This window comes from Bos mutus, chromosome 5 (genome assembly GCF_027580195.1).
Source record: "Bos mutus isolate GX-2022 chromosome 5, NWIPB_WYAK_1.1, whole genome shotgun sequence".
In the NCBI taxonomy this organism is placed as follows: domain Eukaryota; kingdom Metazoa; phylum Chordata; class Mammalia; order Artiodactyla; family Bovidae; genus Bos; species Bos mutus.
In genome coordinates, this window is record NC_091621.1 from 63,117,750 (window position 1) to 63,145,412 (window position 27,663).

Consider the following 27,663-nt stretch of genomic DNA (forward strand, 5'->3'; position numbering starts at 1 on the left):
AGTTAAATCTCTTCCATTTTCCCAACTCCCAATTATTTATATTTGAAGAAAATTTTAGTAATACTACATATGTAAAAATTTCAGTATGAACTTTCAAGAGATAAGGACTCCTTTTTAAAATATTAAAATTTTATTTTTTAAAAGTAATATAAGTAACCATAAATACTATCTTTTAATGAGTGATCATAATACCATGATCATGTTTATTTTAAATAAATTGACAATAAATCCTTAATACTGAATAGACAGTCACTTTTAATGTCCTCCTGACTCATACTGCCTGGAAAGACCTAATTGTCCACCTGACCTCATGGGCGTATCATCTGTCCATTTACACAGGCCTGTGGTGGTGGTTTAGTCGCTAATTCGAGTCCAACTCTTGCGACCTCATGGACTGTGGCCTGCCAGGCTCCTCTGATCATGGGATTCTCCGGGCAGGAGTACTGGAGTGGGTTGCCATTTCCTTCTCCTAGGGATCTTCCCAACCCGGGGATTGAACCCCAGTCTCCTTCATTGCAGACAGATTCTTTATCACTTAGGCTTCCCTGGTGGCTCAGAGGTTAAAGTGTCTGCCTGCAATGCAGGAGACCTGGGTTTATCCCTGGGTCAGGAAGATCCCCTAGAGAAGGAAATGGCAACCCACTCCAGTATTCTTGCCTGGAGAATCCCATGGATGGAGGAGCCTGATGGGCTACAGTCCTCAGGGTCACAAAGAGTCAGACACGACTGAGCGACTTCACTTTCACTTTGACTCCTATTGCCATAGATGGTCTGTTGTAATTTTATTTTTTGCTGATTTGATTAGCATCCAAATAAGGACCATAAATTATGATTAGTTTTTTCTTTCAAGTCTCTCTTAAAAAATCAGTTACTCCTTCCATCTCTTTTTTTCTTACAATTATTTTTTAATGAACTGGGTTATATTCCTGAAGTATAGTTTAACACATTCATGTAGTTTTTTTTGTGTTTCCTATAAATTGGTAATTTGAGGTGTAGAAATGATCAGATTCTGGTTCAGTATTCTCTTGGCAGGGTGTTTTTTTCCTTTGTCAGGAAGTACGTGATGTCTGGTTGATCTTAATTGATTGGTCAGTAATATTTTAATAATAATAATAATAAAGCCTGTCAGTCTTAGCATCTTAGTAACTCTTACTACTTAAAAACTCTTACCTTTTTAATAACTTATATGTATTAGGTGTTTAATAAGCAAAGCTTTTTTATACAGTATTTATTTTTCCCCAGTTTTATTTGCACCAGCTCTCCCTTCAAAACTCCACTTTCTAGAGTCATACACATAACTAGCATTATAATGATTGTTCCTGAGATCTCTGTAGGCAATAGTCATCCTTTTAATTTGACCTTGCGTTGAATTGTGTTCTAATCAACCATCAGCACAGATATCCTTTCCTTTCCATAGCCTTTTGATTGAACCTGTATCAAACAGTATACAAAAACGGCTCTGTCAAAGAAAGGGTGGTATATGGTTAGGCAAGTTATTACTAGGTTTCCTTTTTTTTTTTTTTTTCTTAGTTACCACTTTTCAAGACTTCTGAGCCTCCCCATTTTTAAAGTTTTCAGTTCCTGTGTTCTTCCGTGAAACAGTAATGCATAAAGACAACCAGTTCATATTGTGGAATTAATACATTTATATTATTAAATAATGCTAGTAGTAGCAGCATTGATTGCTCCTGTTTGCTTAGTAACTTCAAATACCATTTTTGCTAGAAACCACATGATGAGTTGTATAAAGATCCTCTATAACCCTTAGGACAATTCTGTGAGGTTTTTATCCCCACTTTATGGATGAGGTAACTATGACTCAGAATTTTCTTTATTAAATTTACCCTAACTCACAGAGCTGAAAATAGCTATACCAGTCTGAAATAGGATGATTTAATCTTAAAACCTGTGCGATTTTTATAGTGAGCCTGAGCCAGATGCGTTGATTGTGTATTTCCCTTTTCTTTCAGTCCTTTAAGGCTTATTGAGTTTTTCAGCTTTCTAATAGAACATTCCCATTGGCTGAGAGTCTAGACTTTTAGCCTACCAAGCCTTGTGTTTTCTATTTGGTGTGCTATAAATTCCCAAGAAATTGCTAGATAGCTAAACTACCTAAGCATAATAGGATTGTATATAAATCTTACCACGCTTATAGAATGGAGCTTTTCTTACTTAAGATAATGTTTCCTATTTTTGCTGCCTCATTATATTTGGACAGCTAAATAGTATCTGTTTTGACTATTAAAGTACATGCAATAACATCACAATATAAAATTGAGTATCATATTTTCACATTAAACCTCCAGCATCCTCATCCCCAGTATGAATGTGTTTTTAAAATCAGAATGTTAGGTAGATTATATATGCTAACCTAATTAGATTGCACTATGTAGATAAAACAGGCTTCCTGTAAACGGGGTAGAAAAATTCCCACTTAAAAACCAGTTTTCCTTTTGATCCATTTCCTGTTATGTTTTCCCAAGTCATTTTAAATTAGAAAAGCCTTAATATATTTAAATATTAACTGTTTCAAAATTATCTTTACTTTTCTAAAATAAATTGATAATCTATTTTAGAGTGATGAAAATGAACAAGAACAACAATCTGATACAGAGGAGGGATCCAATAAGAAAGAAGTTCAGGTAATTAGCATTATTTTCTGTATTTAGAAATATTTGTATTTTTAAGGATTACATTTTACTTTTGTTTATATATATTCATGTAAGACAGTTACTGTACACTGTACCTGCATGCTGGGGATAGTCCATCAGTGGTTTTCTGAAATTGGGTGTGGGGGACTGGAAAGGGGCACAAAGAGTATTTCAGAGACATTGGGAATACTTTAGATCCTGATCGTAGAGGGTTTTTTGGGATATACACAACTGTCAAAACTCATCAACTGTATACTCTAAGTGGGTCTAGTTTATTGTATGTATGTTAGCCTTCAAGGTTGAAAAGAAAAAACCGAGAAAACAGGTTTCCACGCTATCCAAAAGTAGAGTGTTCAGTAATCTTTTGTAAGCCACATAAGGCAAAGAGGGAATTACCTTACAATACATCTTGCTAATGGTTGCATGAGGTAAATTGAGATAAATTGCAGTGCACACAGTCAAAAGCTATGGCAGCTTAAACTGAGTGTAGTTCCCAGGAAGGAGCTTGGAGGTGCCCCTCTTAATGTGTTCTGCCTCTATAATGGCTTGCTGCAAAACACGCTGAATGCTATTTTCACTTTTTGCCTTTAAGCAAGCCTACCTGTTACACCTTTGACCAAAGAAAAGTATCTAAAGGCTATCCAGAAGTAGTGCATACCTTACCAGACCCGGAGTTTAGTTTTGTAAACGGCAGGATTATATTCTGGAGAAGATAATAGGTCATTTTAACTTTCTTTACATTTGTTTAGAAATTTCGTGTCTCTAAACAACTTTTACATTCATTATCACTGCTGATCTTTCCATTAATCTTCAGGAAAAGGTTCCCTGCCCTCCAACCCCAGTACTGATTAAAGAAATGAAGGCAAGTTTGATTGATGAGACTGCATAGCTATCAAATGACCAAAGTTTCTTCCCACTAGTTTTTTCCCCTTCTGTTCTCTGTTGTTTGCCTCTGCACACAGCTGACATACATGGAAGAACTTTGTTTACATAGGAGTAGATGGTACAATATGAGTTAGTCTTAATGTTTTAAATTCAAGCATCCAGCCTGAAACGGCATTCTGGTCATATTTTCTTCATTTTGACATTGCTACATAAAGCTGTTAAGATTACTTTTAGTTGTTGGGATTGACAATAATGTGAAGTGACCAGAAGTTGGTTCCCTGTACTAGGTGACTGTGGACATTACTCTTAGGGACAAGTTTGTGTATTTTGACCCACAAGGTACCTTTATTTTCTCTTTAGGTAGCCAGACAAGTTGAATCAATTACTTCCAAGGGTGAATTTTTTGCAGGCCAAGTTTTGTCATTTTTAAACCCTTTGCCTGTCAGTTGTCAGCACTTCCCCATTCAGCTATGTCTCTTGTTTATTATTTTCTGTAAACTTGTCCATCATCTTCCTTGCCCAGTGATAGCCTATGAATTCTCATCTTTCAAGGAGAAACAGTGGACAGATAAGCAAGAGCAAGGGAATTAGTAAACCATCTCCAGCTGACACTTCTCACCGCCATATCACACAGATCCCTCGTCCCACCAGGCTGGGGTAGGAGGCGAAAGATGTTCTGGCTTCCAAGCTTGTGGTTTTGAAGCATGTTGATATGTGTTATATTCAAGTCTTATCGTTAAAATTATATATGAGATACATTTAATAGAATATTGTTTTTATGACAAAAATTTCTTAGTTCCAAACAATTTAAATAGTTTTTGTTCATTTTAAATAGAGCATTATTTAGATCTTGCTTTGTGCTAACATTTTTTCAGTTCCAAGCAACCCAAAACCCAGCTTGAACTAGATTAAACAAAGATAATTTACTGTATGTCAATTATATTTCACAACCCTCTATATCAGCTTCATCCTCAGGCTGCTTTACAACATAGGACTGGAACTATGATCATTAGTTTAGGCCAGATGAGGCCCGCCACTGAGATAGTTCAGCGGTTTCGCTGTGAATATGGGCTGCGTGCCACTCACCTAAACTCAGTGACCGCTGCACCATGAGAGCAAGGGGGGAGGTGAGGACAGAAACTTGTAGTGTCCTCTACAATGGACTGCAAAAGTGCTTCCACCAAAGAGAGTTGCTCTCTTATGAAAATTTATAGTGTCAGCCCTTGTTTTTCTGTGAAAAAGTATGATCAACCCAATTCTGTGTATTTTTGAAATAGTGTTATCACTACCTCAGAAGTGTTTTATAACAAAACTTTTACTCAGTTTATAGAATCCAAGTTCACCAAATTGAAAAAATGACTCTGTGGCATATACTTTTTTGCTTCAAAGAAAAGTAAACTTTAAGTTAACCAGAAAGTTGTTAAATTTTTTGAATTGCCTTTGAAACTACTTCAGGATATAAATTTTTAACAAATTAAGATAAAATTGGATCCAGAAAACTTGAATTACTTTATCATAGTGTGGTTCATTATTCCATAAATGGGGCTTCTGTTGCTTAGGCTATTATGATTTGCTTTCATTATAGGATGGTAAAACTTCTACCATGTGAAGAACATTAGTAATAGGTCAAAAATTTAAATAAGCATGGCAAGAAACTATGAAGAAAGGATTAATAGATTTGATTGTTTAAACAGGAAAAGCTAGAAAATTGCAAAAAAGACATCCTTATTAAAATTGAGACACATTTGCTCACTTTAAATAGTGTAGCCCTCTTTTATTGGAGAAGGCAATGGCACCCCACTCCAGTACTTTGCCTGGAAAATCCCATGGATGGAGGAGCCTGGTAGGCTGCAGTCCATGGGGTCACGAAGAGTCGGACACGACTGAGCGACTTGACTTTCACTTTTCACTTTCATGCATTGGAGAAGGAAATGGCAACCCACTCCAGTGTTCTTGCCTGGAGAATCCCAGGGACGGGGGAGCCTGGTTGGCTGCTGTCTATGGGGTCACACAGAGTCGGATACGACTGAAGTGACTTAGCAGCAGCAGCCCTCTTTTATAGCATTTAAAAGATCAATATTTGTACTGTTTAAAAGACACGGTTAAAAAAAATTGGGAGCAGAATCCATGAAATTTATAAACATAACAAAAGAAGAAATATAAATGGCCAATAAGCTTAAAATATATTTACTCTCATTAATAACCAAAGACATAATAATTAATACCAAAGTGAAATCGACAAAGGTTAATAATGCTCAGGTTGGTCATATTTAGTTTTGAAATAGGCATTTTCATATAACACTTTGGGGCTATAATAAATTCATTTTCTTGAGAGATCAGTTGAGCAACACAAATCTGAACCTTTCAGAAAAAGTTCATGCCTCTTTGCTTTTCAGTTACACTTCAAGACATTTATTTCCAGTGAAGTGACTTACGTGTGCAAAAATAAGTCTAAAGTGTTGATAGTAGCATGGCTTTTGAAGCAAAATATTAAAAACTTTCAGAATGTCTATTAGTTGGGAATAGATTAAATGTATTTGTATGGATAGATATTTATGTGGTCACATAGTTTTGTATACAGAAAAGATTAAAAGTAGTTATCTAGAGCATTTGAGAGATGGGGAATTATAGAGGAACTTTGTTATAGTATGGTATATGATCTTATGGTATTGCAGTCAGAAAAACTTAAAGGATATTTTTACCTCAGAAAAACAATTTTAAACCACAAGGGGGAAAAAAAAAACACAGGGAGTCACAAGGACATTATGCTAAGTGAAATAAACAGGTCACCAAAAAGCACCTTCTGTATGATTCCACGGGCTTCCCTGTTGGCTCGGACAGTAAAGAATCTGTCTGCAATGCTGGAGACCCAGGTTCGATCTCCCAGGGTAGGGAAGATCCCCTGGAAAGGGGAATGGCAGCCCACTCCAGCATTCTTGCCTGGAGAATTCCATGTACAGAGGAGTCTGGTGGGCTATAGTCGATGGGGTCAAAGAGTCCGAGTCCGACACAACTGACAACGCTTGTGCTCTCACCAAAGTATTCAAACTCATGTGTAACAAAGAATAGAATTGTAGTTGCCAGGAGCTGGGGGTAGGAGGGTATAGAGATTTGTTTCAGTTCAGTTCAGTCGCTCAGTCGTGTCTCACTCTTTGTGACCCCATGAATTGCAGCACGCCAGGCCTCCCTGTCCATCACCAACTCCTGGAGTTCACTGAGACTCATGTCCATCGAGTCAGTGATGCCATCCAGCCATCTCATCCTCTGTCGTCCCCTTCTCCTCCTGCCCCCGATCCCTCCCATCATCAGGGTCTTTTCCAATGAGTCAACTCTTCACATGAGGTGGCCAAAGTATTGGAGTTGCAGAGATTTGTTTAGTGGGTATAAAATTACAGTTTTGCAAGATGAAAAAAGTTGTAGAGAGCTGTTACACAGCAGTGTGAATATAGTTAGCGCTACTAAACTATACTCTTAAAAGTGACTTGGATAGTTTTTTGCTTTATGTGCTTTTAACTAAAATTTCAATGGCACCCCACTCCAGTACTCTCGCCTGGAAAATCCCATGGATGGAGAAGCCTGGTGGGCTACAGTCCATGGGGTCGCTAAGAGTCAGACACAACTGAGCGACTTCACTTTCACTTTTCACTTTCATGCATTGGAGAAGGAAATGGCAACCCACTCCAGTATTCTTGTCTGGAGAATCCCAGGGACGGGGGAGCCTGGTGGGCTGCCATCTATGGGGTCGCACAGAGTCAGACACGACTGAAGCGACTTAGCAACAGCAGCAGGAATTCCCTGGCAGTCTAGTGGTTAGGACTCCAAACTATCACTGCAGGAGGCATGGGTTCCATCCCTGCTTGGGGAACTCAGATCCTGCATGCCACACAGCATGGCCAAAAACAAATATATATGTAACATAATCAGTAATAGCACCATGACTTTTAAAGACAAAAAAATAGAATTTGAGTGATGTCTGCGACTACTGGAAGTTTTTATTTATTCTTAAAATTAAGTTAAACCAGTGAACCAGAGTTCACACTGAGGCGAGATGTGATGTTTTCGTTTGATATGTATACATTTTATTTCACATGTGGATATTTTCCAGAATTTGAATAAATAATCTTTTTGTTTGCTTCTGCTTTCTTTATTTGAGATACAATTGATATATAAAAATTGTGCATGTTATTATTCCATATTTGTGTATTGTGAAATGTTTAGTACAATAAACATCCATTACCACACATATACACATAGATATAATTATTTTCTTGTGATAGGAACTTTCAAAATCTATTCTTTCAGCAGCTTATGGATTTGAATTATATTGTGAAAATTGAAATTTAACTTCAAAATTGTTAATTACTATAAAATTAAAGAATAAATCAATAAAGTAAAGCATTACATAAAACATGGGCAGCAAGTACAAAATTGGTTTTGCAAAGGAAACTTAAATATACTTTAGTAAGACATTTTTAATCTGAATGAGGCTCAAACAGTTCCAAAGGAAGCCAGTGATTTCACAGCACATTTAAAGGTAAATATAATGGGAAAATTCAAATATCTAAAATTCAGAAATTAAACAAGCCATTTCTGAATAGTTACTTTATAGGAAATTATAGATTCAGTGTTCCAATGGAAAGAGCTAAAGATGCTAATCCCCGAAAAACGTCTTTGACTCCAATGAGACTATTTTATCCTAGTAATCGTTTCACCATTTACATTAAGAAGAGTTTTGGAGTGTCAGTATAGCATACCACTTCCTTGAGAAAATTAATCATAGTTTCCTATACCCTCATTGCTAAAGTTTGGAGGAATGTATAGCTGGATTTCCAGAAAATGAATTGTAAACAAAATATGTATATACTGTTGTACATCAAATACTTTAGTATTCATTTGTTGGTCTGTCCTGTTACTACCTCAAAAACAGAAAAATGGGAAAGATAGTTGCTTTGAGATGTCACATAATAAACGTGCATTTTGTAACGTAAATATGTTACTTTCTCCTGCTAAGTGAATTGTAATAATGGGTATGTGTCTTAGTCTTTCTTTTTTTCCCCTCCTAATTATAGTGTCATTTGTAGAAATTCACAAAATATGACTTTAAATTGGAAAATGTAATTGTATAGTATTGGACAATTAGAAATTTACGGTGACTCTGTTCTAGAATTTCTTTGTAAAACAACCACATTGATGTTAAAGTGCATAGATTAAATATGTATTAATATGAAAATAATATTGAAGTTAAATTTTCTTGATTAATCAGTGAGTTACTTAAATGAAAGCATAAAAATTTAGTTACCCTTATGTTTTTCTCTTTTTAGACGGATTCCATTTCTAGGTACGTTTTACTTGTGTTTTTTTATTGATCTTTTTCTCATTTTATCCTTTCTAAAAATATGTTGCTAGGTATTGATAAATTTTTTAAGTTGATAGAGTTATTTTAGTAATAAAAAATCTATAGATATTTAGATGACCTGATAAGTGTTAATAACTTTCTTCATCAATTGTCATAGTAAGTTGCTAGGGAAGATTTTTTTCTCAAATCTTTCCAACAGTTATAGTTTTCTTAAGCTTCCTAAGTTACTTCAACATTGACCATCTCATTATTCACATTAGAAGCCAATGAAATCCACCAGAAATTTATTTCATCAGGTACTTAGACTCTTCTCCCTTATCCCTGCTTCATATTAAGAAAGAAAAAGCCAGTGAAGACACTTTTAAAAAGTGTCATCTAGCTCAAATTGTTCATTTTTTTCAGAGAACCTCAACCACTTGAATCTAATTTCTATTCCTCTTCTCTTACCAATAATTGTTAACCAAAGCCTTGTAAAACCAAGGACAAATTTTTATATTCTGATGATTCTTTTGAATTGAAATGTGGAGGCATTAGCATTTATCAGAAAAAAAACAAATTCAGAACCAGATAAGAAGATCCTCATCTTCAAAAGAGATATGTTCTTCTTTAGGACAAACCTATTTCTGTTATCTCTTACTATCTCCGAGGATTTGGTTCCAGGAACTTACCCCACCCACCCAATGCAGTGTATTTCAAAATCCACAGATGCGCAAATCCCCTATATAAAATGGTATAGTACTGTCTGTTTATTACTCTGGAAAGACTCTAGTTAGTTCATCATCTACAATGTTACTAATTTTAAAATACATTCATATGCCACTTAAAAGAAAAGTACTACCAATTAAACTGTAATACACATCAGTTGTAAGCCCTGTTCTGATTTCAGAGATGTTAAAATGTGAAAAAAAATATGATTTAAAATTGTTGAAATAATTTATCATGATGTAAAACCAGTTTTGACTTTCAGATATAGAGATTTTTGAACCTCCTTCTCAAACAACAGAAGAGATATAGAGATTTTTGAACCTCCTTCTCAAACAATGGAAGGGGAATAAAATAACTTCCCTTTTATTTATTACATATCATGAAAGTTGATTAGATAACCGATAAAGGAGAATATTATCTACTATTTTGGAATATCTAGTTAAAATACTAGGATGCATGTTAATGTAAGTTGTGAAAGCCTATAATAAAGATTTTGACTGAAACTCATCTTTTGAAGATATGAAATCAGTTCTACATCAGCTAGTGATCGATACGATTCCTTGCTGGGTCGCTCTGGATCATACAGTTACTCAGAAGAAAGAAAACCTTACAGTAGCAGGCTAGAAAAGGATGATTCAACTGACTTTAAAAAGGTACTTGGGTTATTCAGTTATATTTAATTAAAAATAATCTCTTTGTTGAGATTTTTGTGTTTGGATATTACTCCTGGAAACTCATAATGAAATCACTTTCTTAAATGACTTGAATTTTTCAGTTTTTGGCAATTCATGGTAAGTAGAATATAAATAGCTATTTGTTTGCCTTTTTAAAGGAAAGGGGAAAGTAACCAGGACTACCTGTGCATTGAAGTTTCTCAGGCCAGTACTGTGGTACTGTGGTTGAGCTGAAAGGGGACAGTGAGTAGATTTGGAGTAGAGGGGGTAGGGTACGTGTGTGTGCGTGTGAGAGAGCAAGCTATCTTTTCTGTATTTGTTAACGGGAAGCAGCCAAACAAAGAATATGGCTTTTCCCAGGAGGATATAGTATTTCCTAGGTAACTGAAAACTTAAAATAGTACAAGTGCTATTAAGGATGAAACTAATTAAGAAATAAGTCCTGGAAACAAAGCAATCTAGAATTCTTAAGATCAAGATTCTTCATATTACAAACTTTGAATAAACCTAATGAAGTTTGTTGGAGGAAAAGGAAGGTTTGTAGTAATTGTACATGTCTGAGATACTTGGCAGCTATCTTAATTGCCCATTAAGAAAGTAAAGTCAACAGAAGGAAGATAGAGGTCAGCTTATGTTAGGAATAAGATTCAGTCATTCATTCAGTAAAGAACTGAACACTGAAGTGTACTCAGTAGTGAAGTTCTACTTGTGGCCAGTGGAGATGGAGATACTGTCCCTGCTCTTATGAGTACCTTCCATGGAGTAGGCAGACAAACTTTATCATATAATCATACACATCAATGGATAATTTCTAAATTTGAAACCATAATCCTGAAGTAAAGACACAATTTTATAAAAGTATATAGCAAAGAAGTGACAGGGTCTGAGGGTAGATTTCTGTGGTACATACATATAATGGAATATTACTCAGCCATAAAAGGGAATGCATTTTAGTCGGTTTTAATGAAGTGGATGAAGCTAGAGCCGATTATACAGAGTGAAATAAGTCAGAAAGACAAAAACAGTTATTTCATATTAAGCATTTATGCATTTGGGGTCTAGAAGGACGGTACTGATGAAATTATTTGCAGGGCAGCATTGGAGACATAGACCTAGAGAGCAGACTTTTGGACTTGGTGGGGGGGGTGGGGGAAGAAGGAGAGGGTGGGACGCATGGAGAGAGACATGGAAGCTTACATCACCATATGTAAAATAGACAGCCAAAGGGAATCTGCCGTATGGCTCAGGGAACTGAAAAGGGGCTCTGTAACAACCTAGAGGGGTGGGGCGGGGAGGAAGGTGGGAGGGAAATTCAGGAGGGAGGGGACATATTTATAACTATGGCTGATTCATGTTGATATTTGGCAGAAACTAACACAATTCTGTAAAGAAACTATCCTTCAATTTTTAGGAAAAAAAATTAATTTTTAACAAAAAAAGTAAAACTTCAGCCAAGAACAGCAAGACAATTAGTAGTCAACTGGCAAAATGGGAGAAAAGATGTTTCAGATGGAATTGCAAGCACATAGACCAGCATGATGGTGGGAGGGTACATAATGTATTGAAGTAATTAAATTTTTCGTGTGGCTGGTAGAGATTGTTATTTTGAAAATTTAACTTGCTGCTTTGTATAAAGTAGATTAGAAGGAGGTCAAGAGAGCAATTCTAATAATGGAAATGTCTAGGTAAGAGATAAATGTAGCCATCTGTGGTTGTAATATTAGAGATGAGGGAAAAATAAGTAGTAGATTCAGGTGTTAAGAAAATATTCAAGAAATCATTCACTTTCCTTTTAACTTTAGTAAAAATAATACAGGTATAATGATAAATGCCACTGATGCTCCATCTCAGTGTCAGAAATTAAAGAGGGAATGATAGGCAGAAAAGCTCACAGACCCCAAATAAAGATAACAGTGGCTCTTTATAACCTCAGCTGTGGTCACTGCATAGGTATGTGGTCCCTCTTTATCAGATAACTGAGTTTTTTTAATGGAAATTGAAAAGTCATGGTTTTCAGTTTAGGTATAAGTTTTAAATACTGGAACTAGTTTTTGAGGAATTCATGTGGGACAAAAACGCCTGCATAACCAAAAGTTTCTGCCTTGAGACCACAAAGCATTTAAATATAATATATTTAATGTATTTATTTAATAACTCATATGTTATATCAATCTTCCTGTTTTAATATTGCAAAGTGATCATTGGGAAATCTTAAAATAATAAGAAAGCAGAAAAGTAATTTGTTCTTCTCCCCTAATTTGCATAGCTTTATGAACAAATTCTAGCTGAAAATGAAAAGCTGAAAGCGCAGCTCCATGATACAAATATGGAACTGACAGATCTTAAATTACAATTGGAAAAAGCCACCCAGGTTTGTACATTTTTTCTCTTTGTTACTCTCAAGGTAATGGTTGTCATTTATTCTATCTAAAAGTTGCATTGTAATTTTCTCTTGTGTTCTGGATGTAAGTTTGGTTATTGATAATAGCTTATTTATTAATAAGGAATCAAGATAATACAGCTTACTGGTAACTTTTATTTTTTTCTAATATAGAAGTATAGCCTTATGGTGGAAAATCGAAGTATTTTTAAGCCTTTTAATATCTATGTTGTAGTACATGAAGGATTTTAAATGCTTATTTCCAGCATACCAAATGTAGGAAAGCAATAAAGGCATCTATACAGAATCTTGGGCTTCCCAGGTGGCTCAGTGGTAAAGAATCCACCTGTCAGTGCAGGAGAATCAGGTTCAATCCCTGGGTCAGGAGGATCCCCTGGAGAAGAAAATGGCAACCCACTCCGGTATTCTTGCCTGGGAAATCCCGTGGGCAGGGGAGCCCTGGCAGGCTACAATCCATGGGATCACAGAAACAGTCAGACACAACTTAGCAAATAACAACAATAATTACAGAGAGTCTTCTTAAAGCCATAAAAAAATTTTATAATAATTTTTGTTCATTAAGAATGTTTATTGTTAAAAAAAACTGATTTAATAATAATTCGAAAAGAAGATAACAGCCTGGCAGAGATAATTTTAGAAGTGAAAACTTGAATAGCCAAGCAGAACTAGGCCTTAGATCATACACATCCTAGCCTCGTATATACTGTCTAGGACGTGTATGATCTAAGAATTGTTTCCCAAGCTGTTTTTTCATAAAACACTAGTTCTGGGAGATAGTAATAAGTGCTGTCTCCTCTTCTTCCTCCTCTTCTTTTTCCTGCTCCACTTCAAAAAAAGAAAAGAGCTTTGTGACCTATGTAACTGAGAAATACGGTATATTCTGTACCTTGGAGATTTAGCAGGGCTGATTTATATGTTAAAGGCTCTAAGGAGTCCTGTAAATTTTAAGGAAGTAAACTTGTTTAATGTTAAACATAAGAATTTCTAGCATAAACACATTTCTATGGTAAACTTTTAGAATCTAGTTTGAAAGCACTCATCTAGAATGGCATCTTCAGCTCTATAAATGAGACATTCCTTTCTTTGACTAAAGACTCAGGCAATAAAGGTTTACTATGAAGATACACAGAGAAGTACTGCAGAACAAGAGCACACTTCCTAGTGAGGTGTCATAAAAACTTGGAATGTCATACAAGTTTAAACTTGCTGGCCTACACTTAAGTCTCATGGTAAACTGGAATGTCATCATTCTAGGTTGCATTAATAGCTTAGCGAGCTGCCACAAAATATCATAACTAGTTCCCTGAGACTAGCTTTAGTTCTAGACATTTGGTCATAATATTTTCTGAATAAAAATGACCATTGTTCCCTACTGTAGTATTCTGTCATTATGATGACCCTGCTTACTGCCTTCTCTGTATGTTTCTCTACTTTTCTGCCTACTCTGTTGTCATCTAATTCTTCCTATAAGTTTCTCATTCAAACTCTACAAGAGAGAGAACTGATAGAATTAGCCAGTTATCATCAACATGAAGCAGTCTTGTTAGTGCCCATGGTTCTGTTTGTATCCATTTCACAGAACACTGGACACCTGTTGCAAGCTGCCTTTGGGTCAAGTACCAATTTCTGTTCCCATTGACTGTGGTCAGAAAAATAAGTCACTGAATTAGAGTATGAGATATCGAGTAAATATTCAAAATTAATATCTTAGTTGGAAACACTGTGTAAATGTCATTTCAAAAATTTAGGGGTACATGTAAAAAAAGTGACAGAATGTTAAACTTTTTGTTCAACTTTATTGAGTTATTTACCCTGAATATTTAAGTGTACTGTAAATCTGTGTATTTTTTTAAGCATTTCTTTGATAACTATTTATGAATATATATAGTAGTGTAGTTTTGATAGTTGCATGGAATTTTTCCAAGGAAAATAATCATCTTCCTAAGAATTAATCTTGAGATAGTAGATTGTGGACAAAATTTTTTTTATAAAATTCAACAATCGTTGGCTGATATGTTTAGCAAGCTAGGAAAAAACAGAATTGGAAATTCCCTAGTGGTCCAGTGGTTGAGTCTCTGCACTTTCACAGCTATGGGCCCAGGTTCAGTCACTGGTCGGGAAGCTAAGATCCTATAAGCTGCACAGCATGACCAAAAAAGAAAAGAAGTAAGCTTGAAGTTTAGGCCTGTTTCATAGTTTTCTGCCAAGGCCTGTAGAATCATTGAATCCTGCCTTAGTCCAGCCACCCTACTCCCTATAGAGTCCCCAAGGCAGCAAAATAGGCTAATTTGCCAGAAACCAATTGATGAATATTTATTTTGTCAAATATCAATTCACCAGGTTTGCTAAATGTGATTTTAACAGCTTTAACTGGAATATTTACCCAAAAAATTAAAGTTTTTTTTTTAACCTAAAAAATTAGCACATGAATCATAAAATTGCTGAACTGTCCCTGTATTAAAAAAAATAATAAAATGCTAATTTTCCATTTAACATTTTATTAATTTGTATGTATTTAACACTGTTCCAACAATTTTTTATTTCTTTCAGTTGTTGTTTAATGTCTTTTTAACATTTTTCAATCTTTTTAGCATTTTACTATTCATTTGCACTTGCTTAAGTGGCATATTTAGCCTTTGTTTTGTTTTTCTAGCAATTAAAATATAAATTTAAAGACATCCTAAGTATATCAGAATTGGCAGAAACAGTCTCATTTATAATTCTGAATTTGATTTTTAATAATAAGCAACTGGAATACCTAACTTTTCTTTTTCTGGAAAGAGTAAGCACAAAAAAAAACATAAAACATTTAAACAGCAGACTAAGAATTCCCTGGAGGTCCAGCAATTAGAACTCTGCACTTGTATTACCAAGGGCCTGCGTTTGATCCCTGGTTGAGGAACTTAAGATCCCATAAGCGGGGCGGTGTTGGTCCCTCCCCCCATAAAAATCAGTTGTATGAGGACTTCCCTGGCAATGCAGTGGTTGGGACTGTGCTCTTCCACTGCAGCGGACACAGGTTCAATCCCTGGTCAGAGAGCTAACATACCACATGCTACACGGTGCAGCCAAAAGTCTATTTAGTTAAAATTCAAAATATATAAAAATAACTAAAACAACAGATTGGATCGCCGCGATTGTTGTTGTTCAGTCGTTAAGTCATGACCTTTAGACCCCATGGACTGCAGCACGCCAGGCTTCACTATCTCCCAGAGTTTGCTCAGATTCATGTCCATTGAGTCAGTGATGCTATCTAACTATCTCATCCTGTGCTGCCCTCTTCTCTTTTGCCTTCAGTCTTTCTTGTATATGTATCTTCACCAGTGAGTTGGCTCTTGGGGTCAGGTGCCCAAAGTGTTGGAGCTTCAGCTTCAACATCAGTCCTTCCAGTGATTATTCAGGGTTGGTTTTCTTTATGATTGATTGGTTTGATCTCATTGCTGTCCAGGGGACTCTGAGGAGTCTTCTCCAACACCAAGTTCAAAAGCATCGATTCTTTGGCACTTAGCCTTCTTTCTGGTCCAACTCTCACATCCATACGTGAGTACTGTAAAAACCGTAGCTTTGACTTACGGACTTTGTGGGCAAAGTGATGTCTCTGCTTTTTAATACGCTGTGTAGATTTGTCATAGCTTTCCTTCCAAGGAGCAAGTGTCTTCTGATTTCATGGCTGAAATCACCACCCTCAGTGATGTTGGAGCCCAAGAAAATAAAATCTGTCACTGTCCAACTTTCCTCATCTATTTGCCATGAAGTGATGAGACCAAATGCCATGGTCTTAGTTTTTTGAACGTTGAGTTTTAAGCCGTTTTTTCACTCTTTTCTTTCACCTTCATCAAGGGGCTCTTTAGTTCCTCTTCACTTTCTGCCATTCCAGCTTGTTACTCATCCAGCACAGCATTTTGCTTGATATATTCTGCATATAAGTTAAATAAGCAAAGTGACAATTTAAATTCCCAATTTACAGCCAGTCCATTGTTCCATGTCTGGTTCTAACTATTGCTTGACTGGCTTCTCCGGTTTCTTGCGAGACAGATAAGATAGTCTGGTATTCCCTTTTTTTTAAATGAATTTTCCACAGCTGCTTGTGATCCACACAGTCAAAGGCTTTCGCATAGTCAATTAAACTATTAGTAATTGCCCTCTGCTCTTCCCTAGTAGCATATTGGACATCTTCCGACCTGTGTGCATATGTAAGTGCTCAGTCGTGTCCAACTCTTTGCGACCCCACAGATTGTAGCCCACCAGGCTCCTCTGTTCATGCAGTTCTCCAGGCAAGAATATCAGAGTGGGTTGCCGTTTCCTTCTCCAGGAGATCTTCCCGACCCAGGGATCAAACCCATGTCTCCAGCGTCTCCTGCACTGGCAAGTGGATTCTTTACCACTGAGCCACCTGGGAATTACTCTTCCAACCTATGGAGGCTTATCTTCCAGTGTCATATCTTTTTTGTCTTTTCATACTGTTAGATTCTCACGGCAAGAATACCGCTGTGGTTTGCCATTCCCTTCTCCAGTGGACCATGTTTTGTCAGAACTCTTCACTATGACCCGTCCATCTTGAGTGGCACTGCACAGCATGGTTCATAGCTTCACTGAATTACACAGGCCCCTTCAGCACGAAGGCTGTGATCCATGAAGGGGGGATGGCCATGATTAGATCTTAATTTATATACTATAACTATAAAAAAGAAATTTTGCAAGAAAGATCAGAGAGTAACTGCTTTACAAACCCTGATAGTACAAAAATATGAATGTTGAAAGGATTGACAGGAGAGAAAATTATATTAAGAAATGTTTTTGAATTGCCAAATTAATGAAGTTGTGCTTAATCACGATGAACTGTTTGTGTGTGTGTATATATATATATAGTTTTTTAAAGGATATTTTGTGGTTAATGACCATAAAAGAGCATTCTTGTTAAGTAGTTAGCAAAAACCATTCTTGGTAAATTTTTAAAATTGGTTATTCAATACATTGGCTTCTGGGGGATGAACCTTTTGATGAATTCATTTTCAATAAATTGAAAAGGAATCCCAAGGGAAATGTATGAATAGATGTCATTGTAAATAAAAACTAAGCACTTGCTTTTTTACTGTCCCTGTGCTCAATACCCACATGCACAGCTCCCTGGTTTTGAGTGCAACATGTGGCTTAAAGGCCCAGAGGTCCTTTTCATCTCGAGATCTCTGTAGTTGACTGTATAGTACAGGAAGCAGAAAACAGAAAAATGAGACCTGAGCTTGCCAGGAAAAGAAAAGCTATGTAGCTGGGATTTCTTATAAGAGATGTGATCCTTCTTACCAATTTTGGAACATGGATGATTAGAGAACGAGCTAGCAAGAGAGGGGAAGAGGCCAGACTGCATGGGTACAGAGGCACACGATCTGGTCCAATCCACATTTCAGTCAGGGTCCTGGAATCTGAGCCTGCGGGTTAGCCTCTCTTCACTGTGTGTAGACAGAGAGAGGGCTTGCGCATGGGAGGGAAGACTGGGGTGTTTTTGGCTTTGTGCCCACTAGTTATCTATCCTCGCTCCCGGCTTAACTGTGAAGACTTGAGGCTAAATGATACATAGAGGATGTCTAAGCATTCCTCTAATAAATCTTTGTTTTAATTTCGGTACAAATTCTGTTTTTTCTTTACTCACATTGTATTATTACTCCTCCTGAATAACATTACAAGAACAGAGGAGCATGGCAGGCTACAGTCCATGGGGGCATAAGGAGTCAGACGCACGCGCGCACACACATGCACGCACACACACACACAGTTACTATGATCCTCTCCCCTTCCCCGTCATTATTGCACTTACATCTCTTTGTTTCTTGCCTCCTTACAGAGACAAGAAAGATTCGCTGATAGGTCACTATTAGAAATGGAAAAAAGGGTAAGTGTTGATCTTAATGAATAAATAATCATTTTCCCCCTTTATTTTTTGTGTAAGCAATAATAGGTTTTCTTTAGTTTTGTTTTTATGGACAGTAGTTTTAATTAGTTTAAATTTATATTTATTAATTTGATTATGAATGTTTTATTATGTTAGAATGTTAGCTTATCCTCTTTATAGAGTCTTAAAGGGTAAAATTACCTTGTTAAATAAAATTTAATTTACTGTGTTATTCTTTCAATGGACCAAAAAACACATCTTAGTTCTGAAACATACCCATTGTGGTAATGAATCTGATATTTTTTAAATGCCATTTATCTCTCTCTGATTGTGTTGATATACTTAAAACACATTAATCATATATACATTTGGTTTAATTCTTTGCAAAAATAAAATACTTCCATTTTAAAGGTATGGAGACCAAATTTTTTAATTCTTTTTAAAGTTAATAATATTTAATTTTGAGTTTAAATATTTAACTTAAGTAGGCTCTTTTAAACCAAAAAATTAGTATAAGAAAATCCTTTTACCATTTTATGTCTTTCTACAATTTCTTGTCTGGCTATGATATATTCACGTGTATTTTTCTCCCTTTATTATTACCATTATTGCTCAGGGATCTGGCAGTGGGCATAGGAATAACTCCACAAGTTTAGTCTGAACAGTTGAAGATGTATATAAATGATCAAAAGTAAATGGAAAAATGCTTAAAGAGTACCTGTAATACTACTGAGCAGTGGCTAGATTTTCAAGGTTTCAGCCACAGAAGAAATTACATACTGTGGAGCTGTGATCTCTAGATCAAAGAGAGTCAAGAGTACTTGGTATATTTTTTTCCATTCCATTTCAAAAATAGCCAATTTACCTTTTTAATCCCCCTAAAAAGGAGAAAAGTTAATGCAGAATAATAGACAAAAAGTTATCTGTGTCATTTGCTAAATTGTAATGTGTAATAACTACTAGTTTTATTATGATTTCATCAGGTTTTAGAAATCATTGTTCTAGGCTTTTTAAAAACCTATTGATCTAACTTGTAATTGCTAAATTTTAGAATCAATTATTATATTAAATGTAATGTTATTACATCACAGTATAACTTACGGAATTTTATATCCAAGATATGTAGAAATAGTAAATAATTGTCTTGAGTCTCCTTTATCCATACTAATAGTTGGGGTGAAAGACATAGTTTACCATATACTTAAAATATTATTTGTTTTTGAGATAGTCACATTTTTAAAGAATATTTAATTTTTTGTGAAAATGTGTTTATTACAAAAATTTTAGCAAAAGATGAAAGTAAAATCTCCCTATCATGCAGAGATAAGTGATATTTTTCATCTAGGCTTATGCACTTAAATAATATACCCATGTTCATATTCTGACATTCCCACCTGACCTTCTTTTTCTGCCTGTCAAATGCAGATAAATTACAGAGCAGTCAGTCTACTCTCAGTTTAACAGACGCTGGTAGTCATAGTACTAATAATAACTGCTAACTTTTATTTAGCACTGTCTTACATACCGGGCAGGCACTGAGTTAAGTACTTTATATGTATTTTTTTCTCTTAACCATATTTTTAAATGGTAACAAGTTTCTCAGATACAAGAAATTGCCTGCAACTTTACAGTTGGCAGTTTGACAATTCAATATAGTGTTCTTCTCTTGCTTTACCACTAATTAGTTAAAATCTTGAAGACACATAATAAAATTAAGGCTGAGAAGGGTGTTCCCCATCAGCTGGAGGAAATATTCTATTGCTGATATTGCACAAAGTTATGAGGACCAAATATTATATGTCCTGGTATTTTGAGAAGTGCGGTAGTTTTATGAATGGGTTGTGGCTGTACTGTTAACTAGGAGAAAGTTCTTTTTATCAAAAATAACATTTTTGTCTACCTAATAATTTTTAAACATGCTAATATAATAGAAAAACACTATACTGATAAGCCTATGAATAGGATTCCATCTGTTTTTTAAAATCACATAGCCTAAAAATGTTAACATTTACAGTAAATGTACTGCTTTACTAAGTATCAGCATTCATTATTAATCTGGGAAAGAATGTCTTGGAAATAGTGTCAATGTGATTAAACTAAATTTAAATGGTTTGTATCTGAAAGGTGACCGGCAAGAGTCAGTATCTTCTCGGCGGTATGACCTAACCAAAGTTTTAAGCACATTAATTACTGCTGCTTGCTTCTTGCATAACACTCTAGAATGCTTATTATATGAGGGAGAATAAGAGTGCACACTGCAGTAATATACTGTATGTTGCCTTTGCCTGTCACTCTTTGAAACGAAGTGGTTTAAAATAAATGCTACAGTTGCTTCTTTATTAGATTCACTGCATTAATGCTACACAGAGTATAAAACTAAATACAAAGCTCTAAAGTCGACTGGACAAATGATGACTAGTATACACTGTGGGTGGAGGGATAACCATCTTTTAGACCGTTTTGAAATTTTAAAATACACATACTTGAGTCACGTTTGCTTCTTGCTTTTTCTGCTTCTTATCACTGTAGAGTAATTGCATCTCTGTGTGAGTTTTTGTTCTTTTCTTTTCTGTGCAGTCTTCAGTCTTAAGTATCAGTTTACTCTATCCCTAGTTTTATGTAAACTAAAAACAGTTTGAACATGTTATGTGGCATTTTACCAGAAGGTCAAAGCTTTAAAGAAAGAGCTTATAGGAAGTAATAAAGTAATGATCTTCATATTTATTTCTCTCAAATTTTGGAGAGCTCTTTACACATCACTGGCATCACATCTTTTTCTACACTGCTCCTGATTTGATTGTTTATTCTAAAGTTTTATTCACTCTTTCACAATTTAGAAGAAAATGTAAGAGTGTAATGATTATATCAGTAACAGTAATACCTTAAATTCATCTAGGAACGAAGAGCTCTAGAAAGAAGAATATCTGAAATGGAAGAAGAGCTGAAAGTAAGTAAACAGTGCTGCGGTGTAAGCTCAGCTTTCCCAGTGCTAGCATAGACGCCGTGTTCATGCCCCGTTCCCAGAGTTGCTCATGCACTTTGTGGGTTATCTATGTCGTGTGCTTCTATTTCTTCCTAAAGGCAGGTTTTACATGAGCTAGAAAAGTATTTCAAACTCAAATTCTTTTGTTAATCTGTTTTTATGGCACTTTTGATGTTCAGGTATAGAATAAATAAGATGATATTGACTAAGATTTGGAATGTCTCATTTATTCTTTACATTTCAAATATTCTGTTCCCTGGGGAGAAAATGGTGAACGGGGATCATGCAAAAATGTTCTTTGAAAATGAAGGACATTAGAGTAGTGGACAGAGGTATGGCTTATTGAATTCTGCATCACCTGTGAAAACAGATTGGTTTTGAATATTGGAGGGTACATTCTTTGCAGGAAGAAAAGCATAATATAATTAATTGATTACCTCTTATTACATTGGCTTGTATAAAATAATCATAAATTAATGAACTAATACATACGATATTATGCCCATAGAATTGGAATTTTAAGATTTAAATGTTTTTCTATTGAATTATTTGTTTTTTTATTGGAACATTATTGAATAGCTTTGGAGAAAATGTTTTTGGATTTTGTTTGCTTGTGTGTTTTGTTTGCTAAGGAATTTTAGAACTGCGCTGTTTACTTATATAAATTTCATGGAATATTCTCTTAAGACTCTTAATTTTTTCTTCTTACATTTGTTGCCTATGATTCTTTATATTTTCATTGTACTCTTCCACTTTCTTATTTTTTATTTTCTATTTCTTTATGTTCTGATTCCTGCAGAATCTGCACCAAATAAAGCAAATTCAAACTCTGAGAGAGTTAAATGAGCGACTGCTGACTGAGAATAGGGCCTTGACAAGAGTGGTAGCCAAGCGCTCAGGGTTCTGTAGGCAACTGCAGTCTGTGAATCTATAATTTATAGTTTCATCATTTCTTCTTAGTAGAGCCAGGCAGGTGTTTTTGTATTAGTAAGCGTGTCTTGAGCTCACTTTTACAAATTAATGCCATTGTGTCTGGAACTTGTCATGTAACTGTTTAATTGTGCATGGCTTCTCAGAATGTTGGAAAGTGTCACTAATTGTGTATTGTCACTGATAAACTGCAGTAAACTAAGGGAATGATCTCAGCATTTAGATAAAAGACTTTATCTGTACTTTTACAAAGCTTGTGTACATTTTTGGCTCTACAGATTTTTAGCACTTAAAAATACGACTTTAATTCTTTACTGGAAAACGGAACACAAACAGTGTAACATATATTTTATATATAATTAATATATATGTAGAAGCTGAAGATTAAACATGATTATCTGCTTTTCAAAATAATGTCATTTCAGTCAGAACCATCTTAATTAAATATTACTCAGTTCTCTATTCTGGAGGTATCCTAATAGATAAACTTCAGATTACTATATTATATATCCATACGTTCTGAGCACAGGTTAAGAATTGATTGGTTCCACATAAAATTAAACTTCTCGTGAAAATTTTGCATAAGATAGTTTTGCAAGTAGTTTTACTTTTATCTAAATTTATAACCTAGTACATTTTGAAAGCTGAGGAAAGAGACCTAATTATCTTGGAAAGTATGTTTTAATGTCCAAAATATAAGCTATTCCATTTCCTATCAAATCTGGCAGAGCACATGTCATTTAAATCATTCTTAGTAGAAAACTCAATTAACTTACAGTATTTCCTCCCCCTCCTTCACTTTGTCTATAAAAAAAATTTTGATACGTTTTCAGGGTGTAAGGGTATATTTTTCTATTTACTCCAAACACTAGTAGTATTTTTTATGAAATTTTTAAGAAATTTTAAGAAATTTTTAAGATATTTTAAGAAATTCAGACTTATTACTTTGGCTTGTAAATTATTTTTGTCTAATGAGAGTAGTAATTGCTTTATTATCATTTATTGAGCACCTATCTTGGATCAAACATTATGTACCAGGCATTTAAACTTAATACAAGGTAGATCATTTAAGGAATTTTAATAATTTAAAACAAGTCTGACTCCCTCAAAACTTCCCTAAATAGTCGGGTTTTCTTGCAGAGTAACAGTGTGGCTTGAGGTCTGACATAAACAAAGCAAAAGGCCTTAATTTAGGCTAACAGAAACTCTTAAAGGAATTCCCTTTAAGAGCCTATCCTAACATAAAAACAGTCTTCCTTTCCTTGGCTGCTCTAATATGGTATGCTTGTGGGTCATGATGTCAAGTGATTTAGTACATTTCAGTTGATAACTTTGGGAGAATAAACCTTTCATTTCATCATTTATTAAACTAATTAGCTTCACAAATTGTGGGGAGGGGCCTCTTTCTTCCTGATATATGTTTTAGTCATTAGAAGTATATATAACTGACAAAGCTTGTTCATGTGTCTTGTGGTAAAACATAACATTTAAAGAGGAACACTTTAATCTCATTGAATTCAAACTTTTTCTTCTATTTTTCCTCTCACAGATGTTACCAGACCTGAAAGCAGACAACCAGAGGCTAAAAGATGAAAATGGGGCCTTGATCAGAGTTATAAGCAAACTTTCCAAATAAAAAAAAGCAGCAAGTAATGGAATTGCACATACTAGTAACCCAGTGGACCATAATTGACCGTCACTGGAAGCCTGGGAAGAATCCTTGGAGACTGTCATTTTTGGATGTCCTGCCAAATGCCCTCTTATCTAGGAGTTTTGTTTAATTTTCTGTTTGTTTTTTTTTTTCTCTTGTATCAAGACCATTGTTTCATGTTAATGCAGCTGCTGAGAAGAATTTTTTTTATGACTGAGAAAACTTGTTTACAGCTCCAGCATATAAGGAAAGTGTTCAAGGCCAGATATGCCTCAGATATTTAACCAGTAAGCCTTAGTTGTACATAAATACTTTTGTGTCAACAAAAACTCAGCTCTCACAGAAGACAGTTATTCAGCATTTTTTGATGTGCCATGCCACAGTTTGCAGTTTTTCAATATTTAATTTTATTTTATTTTGTTTTGTTATTGCTTTACATCTAAGTTTGGGTTTGTATCTTTTCCTTCTAACTCTTCATGTGGCAGACTTTCTGTCGTCTCACAGCTTTCTCATTTACAGAAAAGAACACTTGCTCCTCTGAAATCATTGTCATATATTAGGCTAATGTTGTTGTCCCCACCTGGAACTGAATTGCTTGGTGGAACATTTGCTTTCACTGTTTGTGCAATATGCATTTATTCCTTTTATGAATGCTTTAAAGTCATTTGAGATTAGATTCTTTTAAGTCCTATTTTCTGCCTTCATTGGTCACTTTTTTGTTTTTGTTTGTTTTTTATTATTGTAGTGTAAGATGTTAGGTTCTGTAATCTTCACATTCATTTTAGCAGGTACTGAGTGATGCTGTATATATAAATAAGTGTATTGTTTGATTTTTAGACCACCACATGGCATGCTTGACTATTATTTCAAATGTCTGTTAATGCAAAGTAGGCTACTCCATAATAGTGTTAAGAACAAAACTTAACTAACAAAGTGATATAAAGACTTAAATTAACACATTATGTGGAGCCCTATCTTTACAAAAGTTTTCTACTGTAAAATGCTTTTACTTTTATTTGCAGTTTTCATTTGATAGTATTCAACCATAATTAAAGTTGCATAAGATAATTGCTTCACATTTCACATACCTATATTTATCTGAGTGCTGTCTAAAACTGTTGTGCTAGCCAAAGTAATGCTATGAAATCATTTGCAGACTTAACCCGTGAGTTTGTGTTAAATGCACTGTTATTGCCATGTGAAGAGGCATTGACTTTGATACCACCATCATGTTCAGACCATTTTATACATTTCAGTGGCCTTTTTTAAAAAAAAGAAAAAGAAAAGCAAAACCAAGTAAATAGTGAAGATGGCATTTATTTGGACAAATAGCTTTTATATTTTCATTAAACCATGCAAAAAGTACTATATCTTTCTGGCACATAACTGTCTCCTTAACCACTGAACAGTTCAGCCATTTGAATAAATTGTACATTGTAAAGCTTATAGTAGCTAATTGTATTATTGATTGTATTGTATACTATTCAATGTGAATTTGTACCCCTTCATTTTAAAAGGTCATTGTGTTCTACTGCCTATTTTAGATTACGTTGGGGTTGGGAAAGGGTGTTTTGGTAAGCAGGATTTTAAGTCCTCTCTTGATTGGTTTTATGAAGATATAAGGTTATGCTCTTACTACCAAGCTCAGGATTCTTGATTTTTAAAGGTACAAGGATAGTTGTGGGAACTTTATTTTTGGTTACATTTGAACTGTATGAATGGTGGGTCTGAATATAGAGAATTTCCATGGTCTTACGTGGACGTAAAACATACAGATAATTGATCAGTTTGAGTGACTGCAACATATTCTGGTTGCACAACAGTTAGGCATGCTAAGGATTATATTTGTGAAGTTTGGATGCCTGTGAAGAATGATTAAATACGTGTTTCTAATGTTTTAGTGTTTTGTATTTAGGTTATTTATTCTTTGTATCTAAAACTGAACAGCTACTGTGCTATATTGATTTTATTGGTAGTATTGAGCAGACCTTGTTTCTGCATGAAACTAGTTGCAAAACCCACTATTTTGGAAATAAAAATGTATTTTGACATATACAAATAAAATGAATAAAACTATTTTAAATGTGTGAACTTTTACTGAAGACGTTTAAAACTTTGTTCTGATATTTGAATTCTGCATGGGTATCTTCACTGACTGCTTTACTTGGATTCCATTGGTATAATTTTTGAAATTGTAATATTGTGATAACTTGCACAACGTTGTACATGCACATCTGTAAATTTAAGCTTAATTGCCATATTTATGCAATCTGTGTATCAATTTGAACAAATGTTTATATATTTTACATAAAGCTATCTGTGTGCAGAATCTGAGAACTAGTTTTTTTATGGTAAGTGTGTAAAGAATAATGATGAAAGTGAGTTTCAAGATAGTAGCTTTGTAAGCATAAGACTTCATTTACCTAAGTATTTCGTGGCTTCTAAATTAAACCTGTGCTTTTTCTTAATTGCAGAGATAGACTTGGGAATACATATAAAGATAATATTCCATTGAAATGTAAAGTAGTAGATCATTCTCCAAACTAGAACTGTCCTAAATTCAACCCCAAGCTAACTATATATCTGTAAGTAGATAAGAGACGTTTCTGGTTGGGGGAACTTTGGTAGAGGACTTGCAGTGGTAAAGCCTATGTTTAACAAATTAATACGGCAAGACTTGAATTCTCTTGTTTCCACTTCCAGTACTTTCCCTGTGCATGCTTACAGAATGATAGATGTTCCTGTTGTTTTTCCTGCATACAGAAAAGAATTTCACATGCACATACGTCAAACCAAAAGCAAAATAGCTATAGAACTATCTAGGAGAGTATTCATATCAAAAGTAAAGTAGATAATTCACTAATTCATTAGGCTGCTTTATTCTTTTGCTTAAGGGTTTATTTGTTCAGTTGCTCAGTCATGTCCAACTCTGTGACCCCCATGGACTGCAGTACACCAGGCTTCCCTGTCCATCACCAACTCCCGAAGCTTGCTCAAACCCATGTCCATCAAGTCAGTGATGCCATCCAACCATCTCATCCTCTGTCGTCCCCTTCTCCTCCTAAGAGTTTATTACCACTTAGTCTTTCCCAGCAAATCTGAAACAATCATGACTCCCAGTGTCAGCACTCAGTGAATGGTGTAAGAATCAAATATCCAGAGGTCAAATTGTTTCCAAACTAGTACACTGTATTCCCCGTAAGAAATAACAGCCTTGTAGGTTGTCCTTCACTTTGTCATTATAAGCAGAATACAGAACTAACTCTCTGACCAGTTTTTAACAATCCATTAGTCATATCTTGCTAGAGAAAACCTTTGGTTGCAAAGATGAAAGCTGACGGATAAGCAGTCTTTTCTGTGATGTTCCATGTTTTACGCTGTGTGTGGTCTCTGTGTCAGAGTGTGCGTATGAGAGTTGTCCAAAAAGGGTTGGGTGTAGAGTGAAGTGCTTATTTTCCTATTAAATATCTTTAAGTAGCTAAGTACGTTTCTTGACTTTGATTTTAGAAAGGGTCTCTGGGGTTATGTGCTATGAAACAA

At 35.1% G+C, this 27,663-nt stretch overlaps 1 protein-coding gene across 7 annotated transcripts in view; it reads left to right on the forward strand.

Annotated features, from left to right (window-relative positions):
* PPP1R12A (protein phosphatase 1 regulatory subunit 12A) overlaps positions 1-26,210 on the forward strand; it is a 166,954-nt gene extending 140,744 nt beyond the window's left edge. For 5 of the 7 annotated variants that reach the window (XM_070370971.1, XM_070370968.1, XM_070370970.1 and 2 more), the window contains 7 exons: positions 2,577-2,642; positions 8,858-8,874; positions 10,115-10,250; positions 12,538-12,642; positions 18,512-18,559; positions 21,456-21,506; positions 24,022-26,210. In XM_070370971.1, coding sequence (XP_070227072.1) covers positions 2,577-2,642; positions 8,858-8,874; positions 10,115-10,250; positions 12,538-12,642; positions 18,512-18,559; positions 21,456-21,506; positions 24,022-24,108 — 510 coding nt within the window. In that variant the 3' untranslated portion in view covers positions 24,109-26,210. Of the gene's footprint in view, positions 1-2,576; positions 2,643-8,857; positions 8,875-10,114; positions 10,251-12,537; positions 12,643-18,511; positions 18,560-20,683; positions 20,715-21,455; positions 21,507-24,021 lie in introns of all 7 variants that reach the window. The other 2 variants (XM_070370969.1, XM_070370972.1) reach the window with 1 other exon arrangement.
* Positions 26,211-27,663: the final 1,453 nt, after the last annotated feature.